The 27823-nt window shown below is 44.1% G+C and overlaps 1 protein-coding gene across 4 annotated transcripts; it reads right to left on the bottom strand.

The window, feature by feature from the left end:
* On the bottom strand, nt 1–25891 carry CASC3 (CASC3 exon junction complex subunit). 4 transcript variants are annotated; one of them, XM_066627064.1, is made up of 14 exons: nt 25584–25891; nt 23192–23219; nt 19850–19887; nt 19302–19460; nt 17741–17892; nt 16936–17112; nt 16084–16772; nt 11438–11505; nt 10693–10804; nt 10002–10100; nt 8828–9057; nt 6746–6868; nt 6544–6587; nt 1–1402 (listed from the first exon to the last, which is right to left on the bottom strand). In XM_066627064.1, exons 1-13 carry the CDS (start codon nt 25839–25841, stop codon nt 6546–6548), a joined length of 2175 nt encoding a protein of 724 aa, XP_066483161.1. In that variant the 5' UTR covers nt 25842–25891; the 3' UTR covers nt 1–1402; nt 6544–6545. The 4 variants fall into 4 exon arrangements, with proteins under 4 accessions (XP_066483161.1, XP_066483159.1, XP_066483160.1 ...); XM_066627062.1 differs by having other exon boundaries at nt 1–6587; XM_066627063.1 differs by lacking the exon at nt 6544–6587.
* Nucleotides 25892–27823: the final 1932 nt, after the last annotated feature.

The following is a 27823-nucleotide window of genomic DNA, read 5'->3' as shown; positions in this document are numbered from 1 at the left end:
AACGGGAACAAAAAAAATTTAATAACAAAAATTAGCTATCACAGTGTCATTAGGTCTAAGATTTCAAGACTGATATGTTAAAAGGATACATTTCAAACCTTAAGGCAGAGGAAAAAACAGAGACATTTAGAACACAAAGTGTTTTTCCTTACAATGCCAGCTGTATTTGTTTTAAAATTAAATTAAAAAGGAATTATGGATTTAAAAAAAATCACAGGTCCTAGTACAAGTCAGGAAACTACACATGCATGAAAAATTCACCCAGAAAAAAATAGGCTGGGGTCGGCTCCCTGGAAAACTCATGCCATGGTAAGTCCAATGCCAGACATCTCCTTCCACCAACACAAGTGGTTTTAGGGTGACTAACAGAGTTGATCTCTCCAGTGCGATTTTGTAATTTAAAACATACATACACGCACGCACACACACACACAAAGTGCGGGGAATTTAATGAAAGCCATGCAGCTTGGCAGGCAAAATCTAAGCTGCAAAGTGCAGGCTGGCTGGCTGACAGCCTGTGGGGCATCACTTAAGAGTGCTGAAGAAGGGTCAAGAGACAGAAGGATGCCCTGGTGTCCTCTGATGGACATGTCAGGGGTTGGTCAAAAGTTTCCAAGCTTATAGGGCACCTTCAGCTATCATCCACACTGGTGCGCCTGTTGGCTTAATGCAGCACACTGAAATAAATTTTTCTTTGGGAGAAGGAAGAAGCGGCTAATGGTTAAGAACATCAAGTTGGGTCCAACAAGACAATTGCCACTGGGGCTCATTCTAACTTAAGATCTTTGTATATCTAAAATAAGTTGCAACAGAACTGCTCTATCATTTCAATTCAAGAAACTAACAGTTTGCTCAAAAAGCGTGACGTACGTTAAAATCATATGGAAGAAGTCGGTTGAAAACAGAGTCACGCAACTCAAGTAAACAAGACGAGCGTAACAGAATGGAAAGAAAGCAATGTCCGGTTCCTCAAACAGCAAGTTAACCACGTGGATGAGCTGGGGTAGGTTTAGCTGGCCACTTAAAAAGCTGAACACACTTAAGAACAGAACAAGAATTGTTTCTCAGGAAGCAAATTAATCTGACATCCAATAATGTTAATAAACAGTCTCTTGCACCAGGATAGGAGCAAGGGTGAGATGTTGCAGAAATATGTGTTTCTGCTGGTACCCTCCTGACAGACAACCTGGCCCTGATTACAATACTGACATGGTATGGCACAGGAGGAGCGCCTTTATCTGGGTGCCTCACCTATGACCAAGGGAAAGGAGAGGGAGAGACTCCACACAGAGAAGCTGCCTTCTGCCCACCACAAGTGCCAGCTCTGGTACTCTAATGAAACCAGCAAACTGCACAGTCCTTAAGTGTTGTTCCTCTCTTTGGATTTTTCATTTCTGCTGTCCTAGATAGAAGGGGGGAAAAAGAAAACAAAAGCCTGGTATTAACATGGCTTAGGAGCTGGCAGTTATAGCTAAACTATTCTATGCCTCAGCAAGAAAAACCAGTTATTTGCATTCACCCTCTCCAATCAAGGCAATCACCCCTAATTTGCCCTTCTTTTGATCAGGTGCTTTGCCTGTACATGTATAAGCTCAAACCAGAGTTCCATTTCCAATGGCCACAGGTAAAAGCAAGTCTTCTCGCTAGTATCTGTGCAACCTTGTAGCTTCTGTCATACAACCTTCCTTATCAAGCTGCCATGGGTTGTGACATAGATAGCTCAGGAGATCCTTTCTAAACTTGTTATGCTACTATCAAAAGTTCACATTCAGAAAGAACTCATTCAGAGTCACCATGAGCATAAGGAATACTAAGAGGCAGAGGAAGAGGGTTTAAACTAGCCACATCCTCTTGCCAACTATTTTCAGCCATGAAGAACTCTAGTTCTCACTGAGATATCTCAGCTGTACCACTTCAGACCGCAGATGAAAGCTTGTAGAATAGAATGCCACTGCATACAAAAAAATTCCCTGTATGTAAAAAATTTAGCATGCCAGGTAGGAAGATTTTAGCCTGGTCTTCTCCTTAAGGTGCTAAACAATCTACAGAGTACAAGCTCTTTTATGGAGGATTCATTCATGTAGTTCCCCCTCCCATTTGAAGTGGCACTGCCCAGATATGTGTTTACAAACTTAGAATTTGATGTGTATTCCTCTAGGGGAGGGGTCTCCGCATAGAGCCTCTATCCGACCTGCAGCCAGCCTCTGAGAATCCCTGGCCCAGTTGACCAAACACAACCAGAGTTGTGCTTGTGGAGTAGGGGAATGGGGTTCCATTTATGCTTTATTTCTTGGGCTGTGTTGGTGCTTGGAGAAATCCTGAACATTTGAGCCCATTCATTCACTCATCTAAGTTCCAATGCATTTATTTAAATTTTATATTTATTTTTTTTCCCCGGCCCTCGACACTGTGCCAGGTATTTGATGCGGCCCTTTGGCCAAAAAGTTTAGCAACCCCTGCTCTAGGGAACAGTTTTTCAGTGGTGGAGGCTATCTGCTTGCTTCAGAGACAGGGCTGTGCAAAAAACTGCATGTTTGGTTCTCCTTCCATCTTCTGATCCTGCCTGCTTCAAAACCACAGGGCTTTCACAGAGCTCCAGCTCTCAAAACTTTTTTGTCCCTCTAGCAACTGGATTCTGCACTCAAGAGGGAACCTTCTGCCACATGTCTGCTACCCATTTTATGGAAGAAAAAGCCAGCCCTAGCCTCAAGAAGGGCACTGCACTCAGGGTATTTTGGAAAATGAAGCGCGTATTGTTTACTGACCACCAGGTCAATTCTCTTGTAAAAATCAGATTGGGTCACAAAGAGTTCCTTACTCTTGTTCTGGCAAGGAAGCATTCGATGTCAGGAGCATTCTTCTTCTGACCAAGGATGCCAAAGCCCTGCCAAACAGAGTGGTCATTTTGGGGCACTGTTCCATCAGCTATAGCACTAAAGTACAAAAAATGGGCAGAGCCAAGCATGAGGTTAACAGGAACATCTCTCCAACAAACCAGGTCTGCCTCCCTCTGCTGACCCCAATAGTCAATGGCAAATCATTCTACCCAGCGTTTGTCAACTGTACAAAATGAGTGTTCACTGGGAATTTGAGAACTGAAGTAATTCATGCAGAAATGAAGGTTAAAGTTCAAGGCAAACAATCTCCTTCATCCTCTTCATCTAGCCTGGAAGAACTGGATTAACGGTTGGGACCATTCGCTCTGTGTCAAGCAGTGACAAATGTCACAGAGTGAGCTGAAGCCATTGTTCATCTGATAGACTAGAGATTTCAAAACATAATTTGAAATTTTTCTCAAATCTTTTAAGCCACGGATGAAAGCACGTTGTAGGATCGAGTCCCAATGTTTCGCTTTCAGCTGTGGAAAGCATCTTCAGGGGTTACAAAGAACTTGTGTGTGCTTAACTGTTAGCTAGCCACCACCTTAACTGTTAACTGGCCACAAGCTCCTGCTTGAATAGACTTTGCCTGTTCATCATTATTATGTCTTCAAAGTTTTTTATTCCAGTGTATTTAAGTGATATAAACCAGGCATTACTTCTACTGAGAGTCTCTTGTTTTTTGTTGGTATTGTTTCTATGTTTTTGAATTTCAGTGACCTCTCTGTAGATTCTAGTGTGGTCCTACTGCACTGTGGAAAGAACCCAAGTCTGATTAAAATCTGGGGACCAGTTCTCACAGCATGCTCTGCCACTGCTAAGTGGCAGTGGTGTTCATGTTCCTTTACTCTCGTAATCACGCTCCTATTTTTGGTCCCTATGTAGGCTTTTCCACATAGATAGGTAATCAGAGATTATTGAAAAGCAACATATAAATATTCTTACTACTAATAATAACTGGCCTGTTGGTTCCTTGTTCAAGTGTTTTCTGTTACAACTTGTGTCAGCTGTACCTTCTAAGAGTGGGTCTACAGCATTAGAGATGCTAAGGTATATTTCAAAACATTCATCTGTTGGCATTTGAGACCCCTCCCCCAAAGCCAAAAGAGGAGGGTGGACTGTTTAAAAAACAGAGAAAGCAGCTCTCTCCAGGCTGACTGCTCTTTTCTCTAAGGCCACTAGAATATGAGAAGAAAGTCCGATTTCTCTCAGAAGCCCACAGCAGCCAACAGAACACTGCTAAGGGCAACAATAAAGAAAAGCCTGACAGCTTTTCTTTACATTTTATTATATTTTATATTAAAAGCTCATGATACTAATTTTAAAACCCCAAACCCAAGAGATTATGAAAGCACTAAGGGCCCCCTAGTGGCTGGTCCTGTGGTTTATGTTCTCCTTGCAAATGTACCAGCAGCTGCAGGGGCTTTCACAGCTATCCATAGTTACTTGACCATTTAATTTGCTCTTCCCTTCAAACTAACCCCACAAACCAGAACAGAGCTGTTTGATTTCCTTTTCCCTTGGCAGGAGCCAGCCTTCCATTACATCAGTTGCAAAATCTATCAAAGCAGATTTTATAAGTTTATGCAGGCACATGACTCTGTTCTGGGACAAGACCTAATTCCAAACCTCTAGTGCAGCTCATTCTATCTCATTCAGAGTGCTGGCTTGGCTCAACCAAAACCTCAAACCACAGAAAAACTCATGGTTAGAGCTGGCTGTCTGCTTTTGTCACCCATCTTACTCAGCACTCAGTTTTGTAAGTTCATTCCTCTCTCCACAGAACAGCAGTCTCTTGAGGTGGCACAATGACCTTAGCTGTTGTTCCAGATCTTCATTTGCTTGATCCAAACAAACCACATCTTTTCAACAGGGAAGTAAAACAAACCATAGTTTCTTACTGTGTTTCACTACAGTGACAGTCATCTATGTGTACCAGAGACATGAGGTGCTATAACATCCTTTAGGAGGTGGCTATTTTAAGTCATCTATCTTTACAAGTGCCTCCTTGAAGGATTTCTTGGGTTCAAAGGTGGACGCAAGCATATAGGGGGCTGGGGTACCCACTGCAAATGCTTCCAGTAATTTAAGATAGTTTAGAGTTCAGTCACAGGAACAGCAGTTAGAGCCAAGACTAAGTGGTCTGGCTGTAAAAGCTGAGTCGGTCTTCAGGAAGAATATAGGAGAGTTTTCGAGACAGAAAATACCACAGCAGAAGCATATGGAAAGAGATAGTTGGTGGACAAAATTCAGAGAGTTGGTGCACAAAGCACCCTCCTTTTCCTGGATGGTACGGCCTCTACCATCTCTACGGTCCTTCCAAGAAGGGGAACTCCCACCACCATAACAGGTCTTGGGTGAGGGAGGTGGAGTTTGAACCCTTTTCTCTGACCTGCCATTTCAGCTTTCTGATGGTAGACATCTTTACTTCTCCATCCAACAAGGTTCAGGTACTATGCAAATTTTTGTTGGAATGCAGTACATTGCAGTACCCCCTAAGGTGCCTTGAATGCCTTCCACTTCCATGACATTTATTTTGGAGAACGTTAGAGAAGTGAGGTGTAAAGCATAGACTTAATTCTGCTGGTACCTTGTCGACCAGAACAGAATGATTTCCAGCTCTAAGGATTAAGAACGTGTAAGTCTAACTCCCACAGCTTGCCTGGCTACTGCAGAATAGAACTAGAGCCTATGTCCTCAGGATAAAATTGTGTGACCTCCTCTCTGGCTTGGGTGTGTGCGTGTTACTATAAACATGTATAACATTTAATGCTAGTGATTCCTTAGATTCTGATCTGTCTATGCAGCCGCACTACATCCTGGAAATTAGAAGTTCCTGTCTCTGCCCAATCATTTGCACAGCCCTGCCTCTGAAACAAGTGGGAGGAATAACCTATTCCTGGACAATCTCCATCCAGTGAATGAACTTTCATGGCAAGTCCAACATTCCCTTCACCAATCAGAAGTAACAAAACCTACCAAAGGTAGCAATAACATGCTAGGGGAAATTATGTGAGAGGCAAGTTATGAGCCATCAACCCTGATAGCAGTTGCTGATTTTGCATTTATCCCTTGAACAGGTTGCAAACAAATCCAAGGGTTGAGTTTGCAGACTGGTATTCTGGGTTAACCTCAGCACAAATCAAATGTGAAAAAGACAAGAAGAGTACAGTATGGTACCTGTTGCCTGTAAAAGGACTAGGGGGACTTATCTTCTACAACAGAATTTCCAAAAAGGGGAGGTGGATTCCGTACAAAGAGGTTTCCTGCAGATAAAATATTTCCCCACGCCCAGGTTTTTGAAAGGAGGTCTCACTTTCACTTATTTTTTATAAGACCAAGTTGTTGCTAAGTTTTCCTGAGCACAATGTTTTGGGGCAGTAATATGATAGAAAGTACTATTTTCATATGACCCAGAAAACATTCAAAATAAAGAGGAACCCAAAAGAAGGTTTATTCCAAACCAAGGAAATAAAACGTGGTTTCCCCCTTGTTTAAAACATTTATTGCACACAAGGTAACCAGCTTTATTCTAAAGAAGTTTGTCACAGTGTGGCATTGAAATTTATTAACATAAACGACTTTAAGCATTGTGGATTGGTGGGGTTTTGATTTTGTTAAACAAGGTTCAAGTATCAACTTTGGACTTAATGGCTAAGCTCACCTTCAGTACAGTTTTGAAACGTTAACTGGAGACCTGTTTACAACCTGCAATGAGAATCTAGAGTTTGCAACATATCAGAACAACAGACAAGTAGAAATGTTCCCCCTCACAAATGACTCTTGGTGATAAAGGACAACCTTGTGAACAGTGAACTCCTGCTTCAGGCTATAGAGTAAAATGGGGGAGAGTAAGCAGCAGATACCTCAGGGGGTGGTGGCTTTATGGTGACCGGCTGGGAAGTTCTTCGGGGTGGCGAAGGTTTCGGCTGCACTTGCTGTTGGACTGTATTGTAATATGTGACCCCTCCATACACCTGAGACTGAGCCTGCAAACCCAAGATAAACACATGCCATTGGTTTTTTTCAGGAGTTTACACAGACATCTGCCTACCAGTGTTTCTCAACCAGTGGTACTTGAGATGGTATGTAGACCTCCAGACCCCCACCGCCCAGCAGTGAGACCAGCAATGCAGTGCAACAAGCAGCAGTAGGAGGCCTGGTTCAAACGGCAGAGCTCTAGCATGCATTTTTTGTGCACTCAAAAAAGCCCTCCCATCCAACCTGAGCCTCTTACTGGTGTCTGTTGTGTTGCAACTGGCCTCCTAATCCGGAAGTAACTAGTGATTACATCAATGCCAGTTACTTCCAGTGGTATTTCCAATAGGTGGACCATGCAAAGTGGTACGGTAAGGGACAAACGTTGAGCAGCACTGGTCTATACTGAACACCTAATTTATTAGAAACTGGTTTGTTGAGCCATCTTGAGACAGGAACATCTGGTGTTCCGAGTTTAATCTTGAAAAGGCTCAGGATGTTTTCTTTAAAACACAGAACCCTCAGATTTTTGTCTCTTAATCCAAAATTAATCTACAGATTTCGTATAAAACTGAAGAACCACACGTTTGAAGTTCACATTTATTCCATACTAATGTTGGAACAAGTAGGGATACCAATGGGTGAGACAGGCAAATGGGAATATCCTGGCTAGTCATGCTCCATGCACATCATTCAGCACTTGTCTACAGAGGGGAATAATGAACATGTCCGAAGAAATACGAGAGAAGTGCCCATAACTAGAAAGATGTCCTATCAAAATGCACTGGATTAGCCACCTCTGATCCTATTTTACTTCAATACAATTACTAGCAAGACGATTCCCCAAGTGCTAATATTTGTTATGTTTGGAATCGTATAAAGCGGTGGTATTCAAAGTGGGGCGTCGCGACGCCCCAGCCTGAGAGTCCTGGTCTCTTTCCCCTTAAGGGGCGGAGGCAGGGAGGAGGCAGCGGTGCGATCCCCAGGATCACGCCTCTCAGGGGGGCTGCAGGGCTTGGGTACACTTGCCCAAGCCTCCTGCAGCCGCCCGGGGGTGCGGGGAGGCCTGCGCGACCTTCGGCAGGGCTCCCCAGGTCAGGGAAAGGGAGAGTGGGGCGATCGCACCTCGCCTCCGCTAAACTGGAAGCAGAGTGTGATCGCTCCACTTTCCCTTCTGATTCAGCTGCAGGGACTGGGATGCACCCTCCAGTCCCTGCAGCAGCTGTCCCTGGCTGCGGGGCTCTGCAGGGCTTCCCAGGTGAGAGAAAGTGAGAGATAGCGCTCCGCTTCCGGTTTTGCAGAGGCAGAGTGCGATCTCTCCACTCTCACTTTTCCTGACCCGGGGAGCCCTGCAGGCGCTCACGCCCGGCTCCCCGCAACCAGGGATGGCTGCTGTAGGGACTGGAAGGTGCATCCCAGGCCCTGCAGCCCCCTGAGCGATGTGATCCTGGGGATCGCATCACTGCCTTCCCCCTGCCCCTGCTGCCTCCCCCCCATCCCCACAAAGACTTACTGCAGCTTTCAAACTCCCTGAAAGTTTGAAAACAGCAAGTATAAAGAAGCAACTGCCCCATTATGTAGTTTTCCATATTCTACACATATTTTTCTCTTGAGAAAATAACCTTGCATTAAGACTTGTGAAACAGCTTTAAAAAAATTTCTAGCATTCTGAGGGATTTCATGGTCCAGAGGTCACCTGTGCAAAAAAGCTACGCCTCACCTTCCAATATCTTGGAAGCAAAGCACAACCAAAAACGTGAAGGGTCAAGTCTCTGGTATAAATGTCATTCTTGAACCATGTCTCTGAGAAGAGGACAATCTAACTGGTGCTTGCCAGAAGGCCCCAATCGCAGAATAAAAGCCTGCTTTGGCAACAGGCCAGCAGAGCACACCAGAACGTCCCCATTTGGCCACCTCCCAGTTTAGATTTCAGTGTTTCAGGACCAAAGCACAAGCTACAGCAAACTTACTTGAGGGTTAGGATAGAGGTGCGGGGGTGGGGGTGGGGGGAGCGCGCCTGGAGGGTATGGGTAACTGGGATTTCCAAAATTCATCACTCCTGGAGGAGGGGAGAAGTAGGTTGGAGCTAGCAGCTGTTGCGGTGGTGGCGGTGGAGGCTGCTGCCCAGGGGGGATGGAGACTGGTGGAGGATACAAGCCCGGGTTAGCCAAAGGTGTGGGTGTCTGGTGAGGATGTAGCCCTGTCAAAGAAGAAAACAAAGTCAGAATACCTCAGTAAAATGCTAGCACCTTTTTGAGACTTTCTTGCTCCATTAACCTTATTCTACAAGGAAAATTCTTTTCCTTGTCCTCTGTTGTGAAAAGTCATTCAATACATCTTAGTGCAATGCACCTTCCATGCCTTGCTTGTGGGTACTGATGTCAGTGCACTGGAACAGAAGATGGGGTTCAGTCAATATGCTCTTAGCCCGATGACTGGAGGTGGGAAACCAACCATCATACTACCTTAGCTGAAATTCCAACATTTGCTTATATTCGCTACCTCCAACCTTCATAATCTCAGCTAAGATATGTCCAGCTAGCAAACACCCAGTAACTTCCATATAGTTTGGGTCCCCCATCTGCAAAGGGTACAACAATAATTTTCCCCACCCATGCTTGGCCCCACACCCAAATTAGCTAAAATTTGTTTCGTTGTCTGTTAAAATTTTATTGACTTTTTAAATGAAACAAAAAGGCAAGGCTGGAGTCTAAAACTTCAAATGATACCTTTTTCTTTTTACAGCTAAAGGGAGTTTAGTGTTAATGAAGCAGAAAGCTGTCCCCATAAAATAACTGAGAGAAGGTGAACAGAAAATGCTGCTATTTTGGACAAATGCTTCAGGGCATGGGTGTACCATTGAGACCAACTTTATGGTCTCTCTAAAAACTGCTGTCTCTGCTTCCCTCTCACTGAGCTCACTTAGATGCATTTACAGCAGATAACAGATTACATCAGATGCAAAACAGTAATCATTTGTTAGAAATATTGTTACAGTGAACTAAATACTTGTCTAAACTGAAAAGAATACACAGTTATAAGGAACAAGAGGTATAAATAGCTTCACTTTAAGTACGGACATGAGTATTGGGGGGGAGGGCTGGAGGAAAATGTAGACAAGAGGAGTAGTGAGAAGGTTCCTACCTGGATGGGGAAGATGCATTTCTGGCTGAACAATCACTCCTTGGGGAGGCAGCTGAGCAGGGCTCTCGCTGTGGGTGTAGATTGGTCCTTGGAACTGTACTGTAAACATAAACCATTGAAGAAATGGAAAGAAGACAGAAGAGACAGATAAGCTTAATGTAATGGACCCTGATAATTTAGAAGAACATTCTAGGATGCCGTAATGGTTCATCCTGGATTGGAGAAACCTGGCTTCAATTCTCTACTCAGCCATGAAGCTCAATAGGTACCCAGGGGTCAAGTGCTCACTCACAACCTAGTCTACAACTCACACAGTGGCTGCAAAGGAAAAACAAGACAGTGCCACGCTAGTTGCCCCAAGTTCTTCAGATAAAAGGCAGGATATCATAGAAACCATTTTTAAGAGTTCTAAAAATGTAGCACTTCTCCAAAGGGAAGTTTTGCATGCTTTACATCCAAGAATACAAGGCCTACATAACTCCATCTGCCCAGGCAAGTCTCCCTGGCCTTTTGGTGATTGAACTTGTATTGTGCTATATGAGATGATCCTCCCTTCTCCCATTACTCAAGGATCTACCTTTCTTAAGCAAGCAGTGATTAGATGACTTGTGTCCCACTCTAACTTTACAATGCGATAAACTTCAGTCAACATGGGCACTAAACAGATCTTTAAGCGGCAATGAACACTTACGCGTGTCGTAGTAATGCCCTTCCATTATGCTTATATGCACAGGTGGAGCAGGCTCTGGGACAGGTCTCTGACGCTGTGATGAGTAACGCTTTGCACGGCCTCCCTGAACACCCTAAAAAAAGCACAACAGTCTGGGGTTCACAGAAGATTTTCATACAAAAATCCCATCATGCCCGCCAGCTAGCTAGCTGTGTGGTTGTGGTCAGGATCTTTCCATTTTTTAAGGCCTATTTACACCTTATGTCTCCTTAAAAAGAACAAATTTCACAGGGTCCCAAGACTATGCTCTTGCTTCAAGTTTTTAGTTGTCGCAGTTAAAATATTAGAAGCAGCTGCATGAACACTCTCATATTTAATTCTTACTCTGCCAATTTTTGGAGGCTCAGGGATATGGTAACATCAAGATAAATGATAATGGTTTAGGAAGCAGGTGAAAAGGAGGAAAAGGTAGAAAGCTTGGGTGAAGCTTTCAGCTGCAAGGGAATGGGCGTTCCGTGGCCAGTGCACCCAAGTTTCACTTCTGCCACATGACCCTCTTCTCTTTATAATGTCTGCCTGTTTCCCATTCTGTGCTAAAAATATCATGGCAATTCAAAATCAAGTCAATATAAGCCCGAAGACAACTGTTCCAACTTCAGCCGCATAACCTACTACTTAATTTAAGTTCTCTCTCATTAAAGAATGAAAACTTGCTAATGGGTAACTACCTATTAGACTTTCCACTTGTGAAGAAGGAAAAACATACCATCTCTTCCATTCTGTTGAACTGAGGAGGTGGGGCTGCTCCAATGTGCATCTGATTAGGAATACCTGCTGGGAACAAAGGGAAAATAGAAACAGATCACCACCAAAGTTTACACTAATACTTAAAAGTACCTGGGACTTTTGGGTTGAAGGAGATCCTGAGTAAAGAGAAAAATGAGACTTAACATTATTTGCTAATCCAGGAAGAAGGCAGCAGGAAGAATGGGTGGTGTGCATGCAGGTCCATCTTGTACTATATTCAGGAAGCAAAACCTGACCAAAACCTTGCACCAGGAGCTCCCTGCACAACAGACAGATCAAGCAACCAAGGAAACAAAAAAAAAATTGCAATTCCTATGGATGCCACTTGGGATAGGATCTGGTTTGCTGCCAAAGTGGAACCCCTGTTAGTCAAGGTTAGGCAGCATGATACATGACACAGTTCCTCTGTTGAAGATAAAAAACAGAAGGCAATCCTTCTGGACTAGAGCAGTGCCTAGATGGAAGACTGCCTGCATAAGCTATTCTGAGTTCCTTGAAGTACATCATATCACAAAAAAGACCACGAGTAAGTAATTATGCCCAGCAAGACCAAATTTTATCCTGACTCTTTTCCAAGTCCTTTTCCTATTTAAATCCTAGATTACAGACAGCAGCAAAGGTGGCAAAACTGTTCCTTGGCTATACCTTTGAAGATTACAGGTGAGAAAAAGTAATATGACAGACTCCCTGCACATACAAATCTAGATACCAAGATGCCACCCTAAGGCCTGACCCCAACATGCTTGATTTGTATGTGCAGGTCTTTTAAATGTGGAGAATCAAACTCTGCAATAACTGTCTCCCAAAAGGGTATCCCCCACCCTCAAAAGCACCACAGATCAAAAACACCTTTGTACCAAGATTTCATCTGCTGTTAACACAAACTAGATCTAATCATGCTTTCCAGTGCAGATTTTGGTAGGACAAGAGAGAATGCAACATTGGTGCACCAAAGCAAAAGGCTTCTGGACCATGACTCTTTTGCCCCAGCCTCGGACTAGGTGCCAATCTACATTTGCAGCTGTAGGTCTAAACAGAAAAGTAATTCCAAGGCACAGTAAATATAACCAAATCATGTCAAAATGAGCCACTTGTTCACAGAGTGAGATTTTATCTTGGGCATCTTTCCAGTCTGCCACACTCCAAGAATAAATCAATAATAAATGCACAATGCAGACAATATAGCTGACAGCCCAATCCAATTCTTTGTATGTCTACTCAGTCCCATCAAGTTCAGTGGGACCTATCCCCAGGTAAGAGGATATAGGATTGCCAGCCTAAGAGAAACTCCGGGGGGGGGGGGGGAGGGAGATTGCAGATCAAAATACCCTCCTTCTCTGGTAATATAGGTCTGTTTAGCTACATGAGAGGTACTCAAGTTAAGCAAAATTCTTTGCTTTGTGCCCTTCCATCAAGGAAAATGTATTCATAAACCACTGCAGATGTTTGCCACGGGTTTGAAGCTACATAAATTCTCAACTGTGAAACCAGAATAGAGAAAGGGTGTGCCTGCCGCAGTCATGCTGTTTGGAAGGTGCCCAAGATAGAACATTATGTCTCAAACTGTTAAAGGGCCATGTTGTGGCTTGTTCTGTGTGCTCATACACATGCACCACACATGCACACATACTTCTTGCTGTAATTTGTTTTCACCCAAGATTCCAGGGTGTGTTAAACAAGAAGAAAGGAACTTCAAGTGCCAAGTATGCAAATATAATCAACCATGATAGTATATAGAATGAAAGGGGAAGTGCCAAGACCTACTCAAATTCAGTTTCAGAGACACCCCCCAAACCACCAACTGACTAAATTTTGGAAATATAGTCCAATTGCAATTTTTGCTTTCAGCAGCGAAGCTGAATACATGAAATGTTTCAGTGAAAAGTGTCCAGGTGTGTCCACAAGAGACATCCGCTGGCCTACATGGCTCTCTACTGCGCCACAAGTTGGGCTTCTCCAACCCCAAGATGCCCACTGTACACAGAACAAGTGGGGTACAACAGGAATTCCCTGGACAGATGCTCGGTTGCTAGGCTGACTAAAGTACTCCATGCAGGATACAAATGACAGCCCAGTCGCAATAGAGACTGGCATAACTAATCAACTGAACCACAACAGAGCATGTGAAACTGAACAGTGAGCACTTAAACGGTTTGTTCCTGGCCTGAAAAGACTGGAATGAGAATGCAAGGTTGAGTGGTTCTGGCTAGCTTGGTGCAAAGGGAGCAAAGATCTTGGGAAAATTATCCCTGTTGGTTTAGGACAAAGAATTGGGAGATTATGAACCCTTTCATTACAGTTTTGAGGCTATCTAAAAGGTGCCCTTTTGCTGACTGGACCAACTGTCCAGGTAGGATGGTGAGCTCTTCCTGCTCAATCATAGAGGACAAGCAATACAAGACCACCCACTCAAGATACCCCTGAGCCCCACCAAACTACCCAGAACTGCATTTAAAATGGCATTCATATAAAATTCTGACTGTGACAATTCAAACATGCAGATCATTTAGAGTCAAACATCCATTTGTTGTTAGGCCCAAATGACAGGTTTCGAAAATTAAGAGTGTGTGCAAGAAAAGGTTTGCAAAGGGTATAGCAAAAGGCAAAGTGAAGATGAGCACAAAATTCTGTACATTAGTAGCTCATTACTGAGCAATCTAGACCTCCACATAGCTTAACTGAACTGCAAGTGGGGTAGCTAAAATAGATTTAATTCCTAAAGACATCCAAGAATTAAACTTTTAATCTAATCATTAAGAGGAAACTTTTGAGGGCACATGGCTCCAGAGAAATCTTCAAGTGTGTAGGAAGTGACTCTATGGCAGCCGACAGAACAGATGTGGCCCTCATAGCAATTTTATCTTGCTCCAGGTAGCCATATCAAAAATCTTTTCAAGGTGTAAAGAGAGGCCCCCAAGAAAAAAAGGGCTCACCCTAGATGTGACAGATTTCCCTCCACCCTAGCCTAACATCCTATTAACCTCAACTTTTCTTCCTCCTAAGCAATCATGCAATCCAACACAAAGCATTATGTGAAATTGTACAATTTCATCGCAGCTGGCTATATCTACCTAGCTGTCCATACCCAAAGCTTGGCTTTGAAGACCTCTCAGTATTTGGTGTTTAGAAAAAAATATCTGAGCGTGTTGGAAACATTGGAAAACGTGTGCACACAGGAATGCACAGCAACTTTGGTAAGTACGTGCTTAGTGGGTTTGAACACTGATGTTCTCTTTGTGTGAGCCCTATACAACTGAGACACTGCTTTATCCTCTGTGCACTCTGAGATGAATACATAGATATCCCCTGCAGGACGACTTAGAACAAGGGTCTCACATCCAGTCCCCCACAAGATGCTATTTGGCCTGCAGCAACTTAAAATATATTTTATTACTAAATTATTTTGCTAACATTTGACATTTTTACTCCTATCATTTATCAGTTGAAGCATGGCATTTTTTCTTTATAATTGCCAAATTTCTCTTTGGTTCTGAATCATATGAAGCTGATAACAAAAAAGATGCAAGTAAAATGTATTCATTCATTTAAATTTCATTCATTAATAAATAAAACAGATTTTTTTTTGGTCCATGGAGGTGTGAAAAATATATACTGTGGCCCTCATACTGAAGTTTGGAGACCCCTGACTTAGAACAATAAAGCCAAGCACAATTCCTTGCTGAACAGCATTTTCAGTCCAGACAGCCATCTTCAGCAAACCTTGAGAGAAACAAGTGCCTTCCCAGGACTTTTCAACTTACTAACCATTTAGTGTTTAGTAATAAACATTTTAAAGTCTATATTGTGGAGGATTTTATATTACTTATGCCAGCAACTGACTTAGACGCCCTAATGTACAGAGCCTTTTGTGTAGTGGCACCACAATTATGGCATTCCCTATCAGAACTGAGAACTACCCCCCCCCCAATTGGCTTTACAGTAAGAGCTCAAAACTTTTCTTTTTCGTCTTGCGTTTGTGTGATGTGCTGTGTGTCTGCCCCCTGTGCTTCTGTAGCAGTGATCTTAGTTCTGTCCCGTGTCCCCCCCCCCCAAATTTGGTTGTAACTGTCATGATTTTTTTAAAAATTTATTGTTTTATATATTGTATATTTTATTCTGAAATTGTAAGCTGCCTTGGCCATGTGCCCTGGAATAGGAAAGACAGGGTATGTATGTATTTATAAATAAATGTTACAGAAAAGTGATGCGGGCAGAAATCTTTAACACTGGCTGAATTTCCGTGATCCTGATGGGGACATTTCTCCGCAATCTGAGAGGTTCCACTGAGGCAAAGAGAAGGGCTTAGCAAAGGAAAATGTGGCAGCAGTATGGGCCTAAGAAAACAGAACCTAAGGTGTGAGATCAGAATTTTGATCCTTTAGGAGCAGAGGACAAGGACAAAGGAAGGTGCCTGAAAAAGAAAGTATGAGCAGAGTTGATAATTACATCCCAATTTGAAATAATTAAGTCATCCTTTGACTGTGTGTGTCTATGTTTTGTTTCTTCAGGAATTAGGTTTTTATAAGGTTATCTTCCTAAATATGGGTAGATCCTAACCAATAAACACACTCCCACTTCATTTCAGTGCTTCATCAGGCTGCTTACCCTGAGGTTGTATGAACTGGGGCTGGCCTTGGTTCCAGTTTTGTTCCGTTATATTCAACTGGGTCATGTCTTGGTCAAGACCATCTAGACTGGCTTCGACAGGTACCTCCCAATTACCAGTCTTTGCTGGTGAGGGAGATGGTACCACCTCTGCCGTTTTCAGCACTGCAGGTGTCAACCCTGAAGGAGGTGGGACTTCATCTGCCAGTTTCCCTATCTCGCCTGCTTTGTTTCGGGTCCTCCGTGCTCGAGAATAGGACTTCTTTTCCACAGGCTTATCTGGTGGTGGCTGCAAAGCATCTGTAGGAGTCGTTGGACTTTCCGAAACAATTTCTTCCTTTTGAACAGGGCTGTTACGAACATGTGGAATCTCTGCCTCAACAGAAGGTTCTCGTGCTGGTATGGGATCCGATCGCCTTGCCCGGTAACTGCTCTCATGCTTTGACTGCTCATTGAAGCGAGGTGCATGTTGACTGTTCACATCCACAGCACGATAGCTTGGACGGGTCTCTTTGTAGCCACTGGGTCTGGGGAAAGTCCTTGGTGGGGGCATCCGCCCCGTCCCTGCAGAGTTCCGATTGATGAATGTCCGAGGAGGAACAGGAGTACTATCAATGCTCTGGTGTCGTGGTGGCTTACTAGGCCGCTCATTGGCCCAGTTTGGCTCTCTCTGTGGTGGACTCCCAAACCTTAATGTAGAAAACATGCAAGAGATCAGAAATGAATTCTGCAAGCCCTCTGGTGCAAGCCCTTCTGCTACCACCTGGGTGAAGCACGAACATAAGCCTTCAAGGCCTGACAAATACTGCATCATGACAAGGACCCACACAGCCTGTGTCCCTGCTAGCTCACCTTGGTTTGCGCACCCTCCTGGGCTTGATGTCATCAGGGTTGTGTGCTGAGCGAATATCATACCCATAGAGAGCTATAAGCTCCTGCCTAGTTTTCGGTGCTTGTTCATCTTCCCGGAACTTGTCATGCTCCCACCGTCCCTCATCTTTCCAAAGCTTACGTTGGCGACCTTTAGGTCTGAGAGATCAGGAGGAAGAGAACCAATAAGGGTTTTTCAAGAAGAGATGAGACAACTTGAAGCAGGCTTGAGATTTCTCAACAATAAAGAATAAAGCTCCATTTTTCTCCAGATGACTGCTTACAGTCAGTCAAGGCTCTTGTAGTCACCATAACATTGGTGACTAGTCCTATACATATCCACAGCTTCGAACATACAGTCTGCCCTACCTCAAGAGAGACATATGATAAACTGAAATATACCACTCTTTACTGGTTTGTACTCCGCTCCCTGTAACTAGTCAAGTCCCTTCAATTAGTTATTGGTAGTCCTCCCTGACTGTTAAAATAAACCAGTCAGTCAACATAAAATGAACCATCACCAGTCAACATATTCTACCTCCTTTGTTTCTTAATCAAAACAACCCCACAATCCTTTCATAAGAACGTAAGAACAGCCCCACTGGATCAGGCCATAGGCCCATCTAGTCCAGCTTCCTGTATCTCATAGCGGCCTACCAAATGCCCCAAGGAGCACACCAGATAACAAGAGACCTCATTCTGGTGCCCTCCCCTGCATCTGGCATTCTGACATAGCCCATTTCTAAAATCAGGAGGTTGTACATGCACATCATGGCTTGTCACCCACCGAACTTCCTCTTCCTGGGTCTGCCCACGAAGGTCATGTTCAAAGAAGAGACCCTTGCGAGGTATATATGCAGGGTTCTTCCGATCCTCATCATCATCCAGATGCTTGGAAACCTTTTTGCCAACCTTATTCTCAATTGGTTCAGTGCTTTCCTACAATCAAAAAGCAAACCAAGTACTTCTTGATCATGCCTTGGTAGAAACTCATCATAAATGTCAAATCCCACCCACACTCATCATCAAGAGTTTCTTACTCAAATGCCATCAGATGAGAACAATACTAATGTAAGAAGGCCAGCTATCTAAAATTTGCCAAAAATCCCTTTTGAAAGTTACATAATATAATTAGGAAACCCCTTCCCCCAAAGGTGCATTTTTTAAAAAAATCAATCAAGAATGCCAGGAAAAGTATCAGCATTGTATGAAAAAAATGCCGCCACCCCCAATAACACAGGCCAACGCAAATTTTGCTTCCTTAAACGTTACACCAATTCCTGGGTATATTTGGGGTGCCGATTCCAAAAATGGCATCCGTTTTGCCCTATCATGTCTTGGATAGGAGATATAGTCTTGGAGATATAGTATAGCCTCATTAGTGAATGGTTCAAGCAGCTCCCTCGTGAGGAAGCCTACACCATGGGATGCCTACACAACGGATGCCATTTTTGGAATCGGCACCCCAAATTCATATCAAACCACCATAAAGTTTGGGAAAAACTTTTCTGACCCTCAATTTTGTAGGCCTGTGTAATTTGTCTGTATTGATTTTTCAAAATGTTGATATAAAGTTCTACTGCATGGTGTGATTTTACTATAGGAAAGTCTCTGAAAGATTTAAAGCTCAGCAGACTATCCCTAAACTGTAATCTAATAATTCCCAACTATATTGAACAACCTTGTTATTAAGGTAACAAATTATTTGCCACCCATAGTGTTAAACTTGGACCCCTTTCTTGAGGATGACAATGGCAAAGGCAGCATTTATCTCCTCCCTCCCTTCTTTTCTGTGCCTCTGTAAGCAATGCTGATACTATTCCCAAAAACCAGTTCTTGCCCATCACTACTTCCCACCCCCCTTTTAGAGCTTGCCAAGAAGTGATCCTAAGTCACTTCCCAAAACAACCTAAAGGAAAAAAAATAGCATGGTAGGTGCTGGCTCACAAAAATGGCACCACAGCTACAAGAGCTACTCAAGCTGCTGACGCATACAGAATTTTTTGTTTTAAAGAAAAAAACTATGCCTATGCACTGGTGTCAATGCACCCACCTAACACATTCTAGTAACTAAAATGGTGACTAGGGAGCTGCTTAGTACCAACTTGGGTACTGAAATTTAACTCAGTGTATCATTAAATGTCATCTGTAATACACCCAGTATTTGCATTAAAACAGAACTTCCTCAGGCATGTTTTGATTAATTAACACATTCGTATCCAAATATAATAAACATTTACCACATCACATGAGATAAGTGTCTAATTATAAAGCAGAAACAGTAATTAAGGGCATACTTTAAGTTCCAGATTGGTTAATACCTATACTCAACATTCACCAAGACTTACCTGCCCATCCCCACTCTGCCTCTCGCCTGCCACGGTACCTTTCGATTCTGGTTTTTCATCCCCTTTCTCCGTTTTTGTCGACAATTCGTTAGTGTCATTATTGCCCTGCTTCAGATCCACCTTGGATGTTTCTTCTTCACTGTATTCACCCCCTTCACCCTGAAACAAGAAATCTAATCTGATGCAAAATGGGTGGGCTGGAGAAACACTCTACCCCAAAACCCACATATTCTCTTACAGTGCACAGATTTGTTTGCATTTCTCAAGTCAGATTGTGCTGAATCCTCATCTGAATCACAAGGTTATAACTTCTATGCCTGCAAAGTAAGCCAAAGATCTTGTACCCAGATTTGCTCAATGGCACACACTCAGTCCGCAAGTGACCTGGGACTTTAGCCCAAGGTCTCAGAGGTCCAGTTCTACCTAGCACTTGCGACAGCCCACCAATCTAGTTTTAGAAGACTCAACAAAATGGTTTGTATGTTAATATCATTCACCACGTGAAGTGGCAACAAACACATTTAAGTCACGGTACAGACTCAACTCACCTCAGAATCCTCAGCGCTTTCATAGTCAGAGAGAACAGCTGGAAACGAAAAAGATGTCTGAGGTCAGCAGCATTTCAAATTCAAGGACCAGTTCAGGCATTCATCTCAACCAAATGAGCCTGCCTAAGCCTCAGGGTTCCATACTTCCCCATGTGAGGAAAAGACTTGAAAGTTTTTGAACTAACCACAATTCTGTGTTGCATGCAAACTCCAGTAACTATAGCTTTACAAACTAGGATATTAAAACATGGTTTGATCCTGGTTCATTTTAACACACTAAACCAAGTTCGAACGATCGCCCCCCATGTTCCAATCAAAAAGGAAACTGATGTTAGCTGAAAAGCAAAAGCAGAAGTTTTCATTTCCTTCTCTCAAGCAGGAAGGAGAAGAGTGAAATGTGGAAATCCAAGATTCCAACAGGTTAGTCCATCTGCCAAAACTGGGCCAATATGTCCAAGACTTACCTTTCCTCCCAACTTTCCCTTTCTTCACATACTCTCTATATCCACATACAACACCATCATAAACCCTGTTCATCAGACATGAAGCCCTGACTTCATCTTGGATTCCTTCTTCTCTTTTGCTCCCCGTATCTATGGTCACTAGGTCACAACACTTCTTGCTGTACAACACAACAACACAATATGGCCCTTTCTCTGAAACCCTCTTAACATACTGTGATTCATGCTCTAGTCATTTATTCAGCTACTGCTTTCCTTTGGTCTTCCATTGTAACACCTCATCCATCTCACTTCCATCCAAAACTCGACCACAAAAATGATTTCTCTCAAGATCACCATATTACAGCCTCTCTCAAATTCTTATATTGGCTTCCTGTCTGATCGCAGACTCAGCACAAACTCCTTGTCCTAACCTTCAAAGTCATCTATGGTCATGACCTTCCTTCTCTGCCATCATATTCCACTAAAACCCTTCCTGTGACCATCATTCTGCTAGTCCTACTATCGTCACCTGTTCCCTTAACACAACTTCACTTTTTTGTCCCTGCTGCCATTTATGCCTTGAATGCTCTCTAGGACACTTCTCTGTCTTCAAATCCCTACTCAATTCACTTTTTCCGTAAAGCTTTCGGTACAATGCCTCAGACCTATATGCTACTGAAACTAAGCCCAGACACCTGCAACTGAGATGAATGTATATTTCTCCTTCCTCCTCCAATGTCTAATTGCATATTTTTAAGTTCCTTGGGGTAAACTGCCACACATACAAAGGAATCATTACATAGTGAACCCATGCCAATTTTGTAAAAACTCCGCATCAGATGAACTGCAGATTCTCTATTGCACCTGCTGGAAAAACCACCAAAGACTTGGTTAGTAAATGCTCATTGGCTAAACATATTATTGCCTGCTTAATGTAAGCTATGCAAGAATCAATGATGACCAAGAATGAATATTCCTGATTTACAAGTTCTCTTGTTCATCTGCACAAAAGCCTTGAAAAAGATACTGCCATTTTCAGACAGAGGAAAAAAAAAAGCCAAGAGGTGAATCATTCAAAAAGAATCTGAATCCAGGTTCCATTAGGATACACTATTCTGGGTGATACTCCCTCAGTGTTGTACAGAACAATTCTATGCTGATCCAAAAAGTAAGGATCAACCTATGTTATGCTGCTCATCACCTAAAAGCAACCCAACTCTGCCTGTTAAGGAGGCTGAAAGCTCTGCTGCTGCCAATAGGCAGAAAAGTCAGAACAGACTGCAGTCAAACACTCGTGGAAGGAAGTATTGTTGTCCAGTCCACTGTTTACCTCTTTCTTTCAAGGTTCATTTCCCCTAAATCATAGGAAGGAGAAAAACACAGAAAATTAGCCTCTAGTTGCCCCTATCTAAACCTGTTGAATCATTCAATCCCAGAAGTATGATTTCCCTGAAGTGACTACTGGAGGATCATTTTTCTTAAACACAACTACTTTATTAACAAATTAAGCCAAACAATTTATAGATCTCTGTTGCTACAACTGAGCCAGAAAAGCCTCAGAACACTTTCAGATGGCTTTCGTTTTCCCACCTGGCACACTGAAAACACTCCCACCAAAACTGTTAACCCATTCATATCCCTACTTCTTAGTGCAACTGCCAAATCATATATATATTGGCAACCTTCAGTCTCGAAAGACTATGGTATCGCGCTCTGAAAGGTGGTTCTGGAACATCGTGGCTGAAAAGGCCGATTCGGGAGTGACAATCCCTTCCACACTGGGAGCAAGTGCAGTCTGTCCCTGGTCTGTCTCCCTGGCTATGGGCCTTCCTTCTTTGCCTCTTTGCCTCAGACTGTTGACAAAGTGTCTCTTCAAACTGGGAAAGGCCATGTTGCACAGCCTGCCTCCAAGCAGGCCGCTCAGAGGCCAGGGTTTCCCACTTATTGAGGTTCACTCCTAAGGCCTTCAGATCCCTCTTGCAGATGTCCTTGTATCGCAGCTGTGGTCTACCTGTAGGGCGCTTTCCTTGCACGAGTTCTCCATAGAGGAGATCCTTTGGGATCCGGCCATCATCCATTCTCACGACATGACCGAGCCTACGCAGGCGTCTCTGTTTCAGTAGTGCATACATGCTAGGGATTCCAGCACGTTCCAGGACTGTGTTGTTAGGAACTTTGTCCTGCCAGGTGATGCCGAGAATGCGTCGGAGGCGGCGCATGTGGAAAGCATTCAGTTTCCTCTCCTGTTGTGAGCGGAGAGTCCATGACTCGCTGCAGTACAGCAGTGTACTCAGGACGCAAGCTCTGTAGACCTGGATCTTGGTATGTTCCGTCAGCTTCTTGTTGGACCAGACTCTCTTTGTGAGTCTGGAAAACGTAGTAGCTGCTTTACCGACGCGTTTGTTTAGGTCGGTATTGAGAGAAAGAGTGTCGGAGATCGTTGAGCCAAGGTACACAAAGTCATGGACAACCTCCAGTTCATGCGCAGAGATTGTAATGCAGGGAGGTGAGTCCACATCCTGAACCATGACCTGTGTTTTCTTTAAGCTCCAAAATCTTGGCAGGCCTTGCTAAAACGATCCTGAGCTATACAAGAGATTAAACCCGTTCATTTCAAAAACCCCAGAGGATGTTGTCAACATCTCTTTGTTAAGGGAGGCAAAACACTTTCTGTTTGTAACAGAAGATCTGAAACAGCAAATGCATATATTTAACCATAAAATGAGCTATGTGCCTCAAAACCAACAAGGGTATCATTAAATACTTTGTGTAGTGATTAAATATACTTTTCCTCTTGCAAGATCTGAATATGAATTTTAAGAGCAGCCACAGATCAAATGTATATTTTGAATATTCTCTTCCTTCCCAATTGCTCAAGTAAAAGGTGACCACCACTCACCATCTCCTTCTATGCCATCTTCACTTTCCTGTTGTATGAAAGAAACAAACTAATTACCTTTCAGAGAAATGCACACAGATTAAAACAGCTAATGTTGCCCCAAGGAAACGAACAGAAAGACATACATGTCAATTGTTCTATATAAGTTTTAAGAAATCCATAAGGTGAAGGAAAACAGAGCTGAGCTGAAGGATGTTAGATTTCTTTTAACCAAACTAACGCCCCTTATTATATGAGCAAATTCTAGTAGTAAGCATACCTTTCCCAAACATTTTACATGGATCTTGAGTGGAAGGTGGGGTGTAGCCAGGACAGAGTAGTATCTGGTGGTGGTGATTGTTTTTAAAAACAATCAGAAAATTGTTCAAAAATTATATTATTTTGCTCCTCACGTTCTGTATAGCTTTTTCCCAGTATTTATCTTGTGAACTGCCTTATGACCATTACAGTCAATAATTACTGAAGTAATTCTACCATTTTACAGAAGTGCGCTCACTGGCAACAAACTGGATATCCCAAGACAGGCTTGGAATTGCTACAGATCAGTTCTTTTATAAATTGGCAAAGACCCAACATACTGAATACATGCCAATCCTAAGACAACTCTGTAGCTAAAATAAGTACAACTGTACTTTTGGATGTCAAAATCTAAAATACCCCAAAGGGTTATACTTTTCTAAAGTCCATGAGACAACTTCAGAATTTAGTGAAAAGGTAGCAACAATAAGTAAAATGTAACCTACTTACAAATCCTGAGGCAGTCATATGACTGATAAAAGATCTGAGTCAACTTCTAAGATCTCTCTTCACTCCAAATACCCCTCAGTGTGCATTTTTAACCTCCAAACCCCTACACAATGGCAACAATTTTCAAGGTGAATCAATAAATATTTCTGCCCTGGGTCAGCAAGTAACATTTTTCATTTCATCAGCCACACTATTTTCATCAGCCACACTATTTCAAAGTAAATCTTCTGGCCCAGACAGCTGGCATTATGTAAATACTCCCACCCACGCTGCCTGTTAAGCACCACATTATGTTTAATAACACGTTGAGCTATACAGTACAGCAGAAGAAAAACAGGGAAAAGATTATGGTCTGGGAAAGAGAAGGCATAAAATTACATTTGTAAAATCTAACATCTACCATAAATTCAAGGAGGATGCCACAAATACCCAAAGGATTTTTGATCATTAATGCAGCTGATAGTTTTTAATTTTAAAAAAAGGAAAAAAAATTTTAAAAAAAGGAAAACACAACAAAGGTTCTGCAGCCTTGCATTACCTGAAAACTACATCAACTGAGCATGACATACCTGGACACTAGTCCCAAGGACTTAGGTTAGGCTACTAAGTAGCAGGGGATCACTCTACCCCAGTGTTTCTCAATGTTTGTTCCCTGCTGTACCACTTCTCATGGTCCACCTACTGGAAGTACCACTGGAAGTAACTGGTGATGATGTCATCCCCAGTAACTTCTGGGTTGGGAGGCCAGATATGACATGACAAACACTAGTAAGAAGCTCAGGGTGGCTGGGAGGGCTTTTTTATGCTCGTGAGAAGCAGGCTTTGGAGCTCTGCCCACCGAGCTAATCTTACTGATGATCTTTGCATCATAAGAACATAATAGTCCTGATGGAACAGGCCAAGGGCCCAACTAGTCCATCCCCCTATATCTCACAGTGGTCTACCAGATGCCTCAAAGAACACACAAGACAAGAGACCTGCAACCCGGTACCTTCCCTTGCATCCTATCACTGGTTTTGCTGCTCTGTGGCAGGTGTCCAGGGGTCCTACCAGTACCGCCAGGTGGTGGCGTAGCTGGAGGGGGGGCAGATCACCCAGAGCGGGCAAGCGGCCCCTCCCTTTAGAGCCATTCCCGGCGGGGGGAGCAAAACAGAGCTGTGCGGCCCGTTTTGCTCCCCCTGCCGGGAATGGCTCCAAAGGGAGGGGCCGCTTGCCCTCTCTGGGTGCTCCGCCCCCCCTCCAGCTATGCCACCGCCAGCAGGCACCACCTCAAGCACCACCAGTGGTAGCTGCACCCCTGGTTGAGAAACACTCATCAGAGGCACAATGAGGATGACTATAGTGATCGGTTTTTAAATCCTGAAACCTCATACTGGAATAACTGGGAATAACTGGACACAGTGGGGCCTGGCTGTAGCTACTGAGGGGGTGAGGAAGACAAGGAACTCTGCACATGGCTCAGGGAGAAAAGGAACTCTGCACATGGGCAGAGGCACTCTTGCACTACAGTCATAGGCTCAAAGTGTGGCAGGCGGGTCTGGGTGGGGTCTTGAGTCCAGGGAAGCCCCAGTGGCCACCTAGGGAGGGGAGGGGAGGGGGCACCCCCAACGGAGGCCCGCCTGCCCCGCCCAGCCCGTCCACTTACACACTCGGAGTCGGCCGGGCTGCCCCCCACCGTCACCGCCGCCTCCGCGCTCTCCGCAACGGCGCTGCTGGTGCTGCTGCTGCCGCCCCCGACGACGACGCCGACGCCACCTCCGGAGCCGACGACGACGCCCGCGCCCCCAGCCACGCCAAGGCGATGGCCCCCGCGCGGGGAAGGGGTGGCGCTGCCGGGCGGCGAGTCGGACTCGTCCTCCTCGCTGCTGTCCTGGGAAGCGCGCTGCCGCCGACGGTCCGCCATCTTGACGGCCACTGAAGAGCCGAGGCAAGAAGCGAGAACGGTTGAGAGCAGGCGGCGGGGGCGGCGCGCGCGGTGTGATGGGTAAGGTGGCACGCTAACGCACGTCGTGCCACCGAGGAACTTCAGCTCCCAGGGTGCAGCGCGCGCCCACTTCGAAACACCGCTGCCTTTCCAACCTACCCAGAGTTCTTTGCGACCGACAGCTCCAAGGGACGTTGCAGGGTGCGAAAGCTGTAGAGCACGCGCTGCCTTGGGGGCAGAGTCCCTTTGGGTTCAGTGGGACTGAAGTCCAAGGCTCCAATCCTATCCACACTTTCCTGGGAGTAAGCCCCATTGAGTAGAGTGGCTTTACTTCTGAGTAGACAGACACAGGCTTGAGCCCTGAGGCTTAAATTCTGCCCACACTTTCCTGGGAGTAAGTTAGACTAGAGTAAGCATTGACTAGAATGGGATTTACTTCTGAGTAGACAGGCATAGGCTTGCGCTCTAAACCAGTTGTGTTGGAGAAGAAAAACAAAGATTTTTCTGCATGTTATGGCACTAGATTTTATGTATATGTAAATTTTGCTCTTTTTTTCTACCAAAACATTAAATTTCAATAATTTTTTTCTTAACAAACAAAATGGGAAAGGGTTTGAGAAATAATCCCCCCTGCATCTTTTTTAAAAAAGTAACAACATCCACTGACCAAACAACCCCTTAGACCTGTTAAATCAGAAGTAACTCCAACTAAGGCTGCAATCCTATCCGTACTTATTAGGAGTCAGCTCCATTGACTATAATGAGTTACTTCTGAGAAGATATGCATAGGATTGGGCTCTAAAGGAGTTACCCTGCTAACTGGCACTTTTTCTAGTGGGTGTCCTCTTTTTAGCAGGGGCAGAGTAACGCCCTCCTCACCCCAGCGGTGTCTTTTCTAGTCGGTGTCTGCTGGTGATCTTTTTAGATTGTGAGCCCTTTTGGGACAGGTGGCCATTAGTAGTTTGATTTTCTCTGTAAACCGCTTTGTGAACTAAGTGGTATATAAATACTGTACTGTTAATAATAATGCAGGTGGTGGAGTTAAAGTAGACGTGCACACCAGCAGGCAGTTCTTCTGTGCAAAGGACATGATGGGAAAAGCGGGCAACAGGCGATTAACCGTTTCCCTGCGGGTCATTTTTGTGATCTTCAAGACCTCGTCTCCCCGGCTGCTTTTCCACCCTAGGGAGGGGGGAATAGGAGGGCTCTGCAGAACCTTCACGATATGGGACTAAGCACCAATCCTAGTGCATGGGCTCTAGGATGCACTAGATGTGCATGGATGCGCATCTAGGATGTGCATGTCTACTCAGAAGTAAGTCCCATTATAGTGAATGGGGCTTATTCCCAGGTAAGTGTGAATAGCAGCCTAGGCTGATTGCAAAAATGGCCCGCTGGGAAGGGGTTAAGCGTCCCTTTCCCACCAGTGCAGCTGCTACTGCGATGAATTTCTTAGCTCCCTTTAAAATTGGATTTCCTTTTGCAAAAAATCCGAGAGTGGAGGTGCGCGGGAGATCAGATCACACTAGCCTTCACTGCAAGGTTGTCGTGCCCACTCTATCTCTCTCTGCCCCCCCATGATATAACACTGGACTACCTTGCAAGGCGGTCGTAATCCAGGGGCTCTCAGCTGCCTCATCCTGAAGCCTGTAATATGAGCTAATGCAGATGAAGTAGAAAAAAACATATTTGCATGCAATGGCAGGACAAGTTTTATTTTTTAAAGAAGTTGAAGCCCCCCCCCCCCAATTATGGTTCTAGGGACAATTTCTAGCCTAGGAGAGACCCCCAAAATGAAGACACCCCCAGGACCTATAGGAGAGAGCCCAGTACCAGCTCCTGGGTGTAGTATACCTCTGGTCGTTCTTCCCTCTACGGACAGACGGGGTGGGGGTGGGCTTGGAGTGTTGGGGGTCTGCAGGACGCCCCAGCAACAGCATCACGTGCTCCGTGTGCTGCAT

The sequence above is a fragment of the Tiliqua scincoides genome, chromosome 5 (genome assembly GCF_035046505.1).
Source record: "Tiliqua scincoides isolate rTilSci1 chromosome 5, rTilSci1.hap2, whole genome shotgun sequence".
NCBI lineage: Eukaryota > Metazoa > Chordata > Lepidosauria > Squamata > Scincidae > Tiliqua > Tiliqua scincoides.
The sequence above is the reverse complement of the archived record's forward strand: the minus strand, read 5'-3'. Positions and strand labels throughout refer to the sequence as shown.

What these genes read in the sequence shown, in the direction of transcription:
- CASC3 (XM_066627062.1), bottom strand. Translation starts at nt 25,841, where the DNA reads ATGGCGGACCGTCGGCGGCAGCGCGCTTCCCAGGACAGCAGCGAGGAG. An exon ending in GGCAGAGTGGGGATGGGCAG is followed by an intron (nt 17,893 to 19,301) that starts GTAAGTCTTGGT and finishes TTTTGATTGTAG; the next exon opens with GAAAGCACTGAACCAATTGA. An exon ending in AGGGCATTACTACGACACGC is followed by an intron (nt 10,101 to 10,692) that starts GTAAGTGTTCAT and finishes TTATGTTTACAG; the next exon opens with TACAGTTCCAAGGACCAATC.